At 47.4% G+C, this 6,493-nt stretch overlaps 1 protein-coding gene across 1 annotated transcript; it reads right to left on the bottom strand.

Annotated features, from left to right (window-relative positions):
* Positions 1-1,362: 1,362 nt before the first annotated feature.
* On the bottom strand, positions 1,363-5,649 carry ADRB1 (adrenoceptor beta 1). The gene has a single exon (XM_020779913.3). The coding sequence runs from the start codon at positions 4,503-4,505 to the stop codon at positions 3,183-3,185; it is 1,323 nt and encodes a 440-aa protein (XP_020635572.3). The 5' UTR covers positions 4,506-5,649; the 3' UTR covers positions 1,363-3,182.
* Between the last annotated feature and the right edge of the window lie 844 nt (positions 5,650-6,493).

Genomic DNA, 6,493 nt, shown 5'->3' with positions numbered 1-6,493 from the left:
ACAATGACAGAAATGACAAAGAGGTGCTTCAAAGGCATCTTCTCCATCTCTTTGCATTCAGTATTGATCATCCATAGCTCAGATGCATCAGTCACAGATTAAAGATCACATTTAGCTGATAATACTGTTGTTATCTCCCTTACACCCACCTTATAAAGGGTTTTTCTTTAATGGTAGTGTTACAGGCAGAAATTTATTTATTTATTTATTTATTATTTGAGAAACGTAGGCCTTCCCCCACCATTCAAAAATAGCTTATAAAATATAACATCATTTAGTGTGTTTTTTAAAAAGTACACCTTAAGGCCATTTTTCTTTATCACCAAATGGAGTGGTTCCTAACTGGGAAGAAAGCTGCAACTTTTGAATTTCTGCTTGTTAACGGCACAGAAGTCTTGCAATAAGAAAAGTGACAACACAATCTGAGAAAATCTCACAAACTGGGAACTGAAGTAACTGAGATGTGGATTTACTGAAATCAAGGTGAATCCAATAATTAAACTCACATGCAACTATTGATGTATTCTACACACACTGTAGTCTGACATTCTGATTACAATGGATATTCCCCTCTAATTATTTCATATCATCATGAGATAATATAAACAATTCTATATAGTTATCATCAACTTAGGGGAAAAAACTGCCAACATTCCCTGAGAAATATACAGTATTAAGAATCTCCATGCTACTTAGGCTGGATTGTTCCCTTCTGACCAAAATGCTCCAAAGTAACACAGTACTTGACATCATTTTTTACTTTTTACAAAGGCATTTCTTCATGCAAGAGAATTAAACTTTTCCTCTAAAATCCATTGAAGTGGTTAGAAAAACAAAGCCAGCAATTCTGCAGAATCTCTTATTCTAGAATCTCAAATAACACAACTACTACAACAGAGATTTCAAGGAGCTGAATTGTGGGCCAGGGATTTATGGCTCCTGCGATCCGCATGCATGATGGACATTCATAATGGTTAGTCTGCAAATGAACCCAAATATAACTCTTGTCACTTTCGCTATTAGGTCTCCGCCACCTGGTCTAGCGGCCCTGCTATCAAAAGGAGAGCTAAAGAGAGGGCAAGTGGCATTCATGACCAAAAAGTAACGGATGTATTTATAGCCAAACTGGAAACAGCTTGCCTTTGACTCTGAAATTTCAGGGTAAGTCAGCAGTCTTCGTTCTACCTTATTTGGTACAGCAAGCATATTTTAAAAAAAGATAAACTGTGTCAGGAAAAGCCATTAAGTTGAACGATATTGGTAACAGGATCCACATTTTCAGCAAAACACACTCTGCTTTTCACATCAGGACTGGATATTGTTTCTGTACTACCTACAGAGACACACTGGAAATAGACCTGCTTGTGCTGCAGTGGTTTTTTTTATTGCACATAGACCGATGACATACAGTAGTAAACTGCACCCAGAATATATAAATACTTTATAAAATGCATAGACACTCACACATACATACACACACTTGTGTACGTGTGTATACACATACACAGAAAGGGAAATGGGGAATGACAATGAAGTGCTGAAGTCACAACAGGTTGACATACTCTCCTGGGTATATATACTGTATAAAAATAACTAATAAAAATTCTTAGAACAGACTCATTTATGTATGAATACACTTACAGTACCTCCGTCACATAATATATAATGCTTTTAAAATAAAAGAATATAAAATGGGAACACAGGAGCATTAACAGAAATCAGACTAGGGGCTCCGATGCTTTTAGAATCTCCTTTTCATTTTCCAGTGGATGTGTAGACGCATTGGATGTGAGGGAGGGAGGGAGGGAGGGAGGGAGAGAGAGAGAGAGAGAGAAAGAAACAGACCAACCACACAACATACTTCGTTAACACTGTGCAAAAGGAAAAACAAAACTAAACAAAAACCACAACCTCTCTCACTCTTTTTAAATGTGCAGTAATATCCCTGGTGCTCCCTAAATCAATCTCCCCTCTCAGCTTTCAATGTGAACAGACTGTCTACAGAGGATGGGTGCTTTTGCCTCTATTCAAAACAAAACAAAACCCTAACTAACAATACATAAATAAGCTGTTTAATATAAACACATTTTCCCTGTACAATATGCACAGCTTGAGGTAGACATTTTGTAGCCTGACTGCTGTTATCTTATAGGACAAGAAAAAAAAAAGAGAGAGAGGCTCCTCTCCAGTCAACGGAATTGCTAGATTGACAACAGAAGAGACCTGATCAAAACACTTTCTTGTCAATGTATTATATTATTATAATTTCCCCTTTCCTCTTACATGCTAAGTAGAATGTGGCCATTGTGTGATTTAAGGCTACAAGCTAATGCGCGCTTACTTGCAAGTAAGTTCCATCCAACTCACTCCTGACTAAATAAGAAGAGGATCAGGCGGCATCGTTAAACTTATCAGAACATTTTTCCGATGGCTTTTTCTAATCAAGAGACTTTTGGCATGGGTGTGTGAAGGTGCTGAGTGCCAGAAATCTGGACTGATTTGTGGATTTATATGGGTGATCAGCACTTATTTTCGAAGCAATAATAATAGGTTTTAAAAAACAACCAGGACTATTTTGTGTGCTACTGATGCTCCTGGCCTTAGTTTTAGGAAACAAAAAACAAAAGAACCTTGTCTCTAAGCTCTGAAATCAAACCATCAAGGATTTGGGTGGCTTCTTTCTGTATCTGCTGAGGAACACCCACCCTTGTTACTTTTCTTTCAATTTCAGCTTTCAAGTGCCTGCTACAAGCACAGCTCTTCTTAAAACACTTCTTTTTAGAAACTCCTTCAAATTTATTCCTCCTTTTCCTGCCACACCATCACCTATCTCCCCCTCTCCCCAAATACTTAGAACCCAAACGGTGGGAAGGGGGGGGTTTGGAGTGTTAATCTCCTTTGTTCAATGGTCAGTTGCTCTCTGTTTGCTTCAGTTTTGGATGAGTCAGAAGAGGCTAGCTGCTGCTGCTGCGCACAAGTTCACCTGCTTTTCAACTTGAGTAAATACAATCATCTCCTCAGGAAGGCAAGTCCGTCTGGTGTTTTGTACCTTAGCCAGCTTCCCAGTGAGTTTATTTCTCTCACCTTCCACTAACCCTGGTCTATTTTGCTGGCTCCTTTTTTTCCATCTATAAGATTCTATATGACCTTCCTATTGCCTTAATCCTTTCCACCAACTGATCTTATACCTTAGATTCTGAATAGGAGGTTTTACTGTTCCTTTCTTCTAAACTGGAGTCACTTCCATCCTGTGGACCACCATTGTACTCAGACCATGTCCCTCCTAGGGTGCACGGACCAGTACTTCCTAGAGTACTGATGAAACCCCCAGGATACCGAGAGAGCTCCCCAGTACTGGCATGCAGCCTCCGGTCCGCTTTCCTGGGGCAGCACAGCATCCTCTTGAAGGCCTTACGGAAATCAGGGCTCCTGCAGTAGATGATAGGATTGAAGGCAGAGTTGGCATAGCCCAACCAGTTGAAGAAGACAAAGAGTTGGTCTGGCACCAGCCCTCTGTTAAAGACTTTGACCACATTGACCAGGAAAAATGGTAACCAACAGAGAGTGAAGACCCCCATGATGATGCCCAACGTCTTGAGGGCCTTCTGTTCCCTTATTGCAAGAATACGAGAAGTTTTCCTCCTAGTAGCTTGGCCGTTGCCCAAAATAGGCAGATGCTGGTGGACTGGCTGAGGTGGCTGCTGGTGACTGTTGTAGAACCTGCCTTCACACTTGTCGATTTTCTTCATTTGTTCCTTGGCTTCTCTATAGACCCTGATATAGACAAAAATCATAACAAATAGGGGGATGTAGAAGGAGATGATGGAGGAAGCAATGGCATAGGCTCTATTGGTGACAAAGTCACAGCAGCTGGGGTTATCATAACACTGCTCAGCCTCAGGGTCTTGGTCCCTCCACCAATGCATCATAATGGGCAAGAACGACACCAATGCCGAAATGGCCCAGACAATGCAGACAATGATCTTGGCCCGTTTCTTAGTCATGAGGCTCTGGTAGCGGAAGGGTGAGGTGATGGCCAGGTAACGGTCAATTGCGATGACGCAGAGGGTCTCAATGCTGGCTGTCACGCAAAGAACATCCACTGAGGTCCAGCACTCACACAAGAACGAGCCCCACAACCACGAGTCCCGCACCACCAGCGTGGCGCCAAAGGGCACCACCACAGATCCCATGACCAAGTCAGCGCAAGCAAGGGAAGTGATGAAGACGTTGGTGAGAGTCTGCAGCCGCTGCGTCCGGCTGATGGCCGCGATGACCAGCCCGTTGCCCACCACAATGAACGTCACCATCAGCGACATCAGCATGCTCATGCCCACCATCCACTGCTGAGAAATCTCCTCGGGGTTGAGGGGCCTGGAACCAGGAGGGTAAGAACCGAGGGAAGCGTTGCTGCTGCTGCTGCTGCTGCTGCTGGAGCCAGGCTGAGAGGTGGAGTTGGATCCGTTGTGAGGGCTGTCATCCAGGGAGAACAACCCATCTCCCATGGCTGTTCAGAGGCGAGAAGGGTCAAGTTAGGGCATCCAGGCTGGAGGCATGAAGGCGAAGCGGGTCTGCCTCCTTGGGAGCGCCGCCGACTCTCCGCAGCTGCTGCAAACGCCGCCACTTGCTCCGGGGCTTCAGCATGTTTGTGAGCGTCCTCCGACGGGCTCCTGCGCCCAGGACGCCTCCCCGCCGCCCGGACGTCAAGCGCCCGGCAGCCAATGGGAAGCCGAGGAAGGGCCCGCCATTCCCCCGACCGTCTGAAGGGGGCTCTCGGTCCGGGGACAGGAAGGCGCGCCGAGCCCGCTGGGGTTCCCGCGGCCCGGGCAGGTTGCTGCAACCAAAGCCCTGCCGGACCTCGCGGGCTTGGAGAGCGACTTGCGCGGCTTGGCTTCAAAACGTCTTAGTAGCGTTATTGCGCCGCGGCTTGTGTCAAGCCTCTTCCCGGGCTTGCCTTCCCCGCAGCCCGTGGGCACCAGAGGCGAGTCAGCCACGAAGCGCGAAGAAAACACTTCTCCCTCTTCTCTCTCTCTCCCCCCCCACCCCCGCCTTCCACCTCTTTTGGAGAGGCGCTTATCTTGCTGCGCCCGGCGGTCTCTGGCGGCGGACCGAAGGTCACCGTGCCGCTGCTGGGGGTGGGGGCTTCTCCGGCAAAATGCCCTTGCGGCGCCCTTCCTTAGTCTCTCTCTCTCTCTCTCCACGCCCCCGCTTCGGCCGGGTCCCCTCGGGGGCCTCAGGCGGGACTGGAGGCACACCGGCTGCGCCTTCTTCACCCTCTCGGCGGCGGCTCCTCTCGCCTCCCGAGCGGGAGACACGGCGAAGAGCCGGCCGCCGCTGCCGCCCTCACTGGACGCCGGCCGCGGCGAAGCCTGGGCCGCCGGGAGCGCCCACGGACAGCGGCGGCGGGGGGGAGGCGGGCGCCTCGGTGGAGGGGGGGCCGCCTTTGGCTCACCTGCCGGCGGCTGCCCCCGCTCTCCCCGCCGGGGCGCGGCGGCGAAGTTCGGCGCAGTGCGGCCAGAGCCCCGCGGACTGCCGCTCTGTCAGGAGCACGGAGGCGAGTGAGCGGAGCCGGCAGCTGGTGCGCCTATCGATCTCGTCTCGCTGCCGCCTCTTTTTCCCGCAGGCGGCCTCGGGGATCCCCACCCCGGCGCGAGCTTGTTGTTCCCGACGGTGTTTCCCAGGAAGACAGAGGGACACAGTCGCCTCCGATGCTGGACTCAAGATACAGGCAGCCCAAAATTAACACGTTCCTCTCCCTTTACTGCCGTGTTGGGAAGATAACCCGTTGCCCTTAATCACTGCAGTGTTGAAAAGTTACTTGTCAGAACTGATAAAGGAACTGTGTGCAACTTTGAAAATCTTGTCAAAACCTCTTCAAAATTGTTCTGTTTGGGGGAAAAATCACTCATTTGAAAGTAAATAGAAAACTATTACTTGTTATGCCAATAAAATAACATCAGGCCTCCTCGTGTAACTTCTGAGGTGTAACTTCATTGAATCATTCTTATCCAAAAGGAAATACATTATCTTAGGTACTTGTAACTCGTTATTTCCCAGCTGAGGTCTGATTACTTTTGAAAGTTATCTTAGGTTGAAGGCCATCATCAAATCTTGTAGAAGCATAATTTAAACAAATATTGTAGGGTTTACAATTTACTATGAATATCCCACCATTAAATGTCATGGAATGTCCCCAATTTCTGGTATGAGGCAATAAGAAAAGTTTGTTGTCCTCTGAAGATGCCGGCCACAGAGACTGTCGAAATGTTAGGAAAAACCACCTTCAGAACATGGCCAAGAAGCCCGAAAAACCCACAACAACCAATAAGAATAAACCCTTACCTGCGCAGGCAGCCCAGGTTATGTGTTAATAGTCCTTTCTGTCATCCTAACACAAAGAGCAGATTGTGGTTTCTCTGCAGCAACGGGCTATTCAAAAGTTCACAGATCCCAAGCAAAGATTTCCTTCCTGGCTTCAGGAGTTTTAATATCC

Source organism: Pogona vitticeps, chromosome 3 (assembly GCF_051106095.1).
Source record: "Pogona vitticeps strain Pit_001003342236 chromosome 3, PviZW2.1, whole genome shotgun sequence".
NCBI lineage: Eukaryota > Metazoa > Chordata > Lepidosauria > Squamata > Agamidae > Pogona > Pogona vitticeps.
Note: the sequence above shows the minus strand (reverse complement) of the source record. Positions and strands in the feature narration are given on the sequence as shown.

What these genes read in the sequence shown, in the direction of transcription:
- ADRB1 (XM_020779913.3), bottom strand. Translation starts at nt 4,505, where the DNA reads ATGGGAGATGGGTTGTTCTCCCTGGATGACAGCCCTCACAACGGATCC.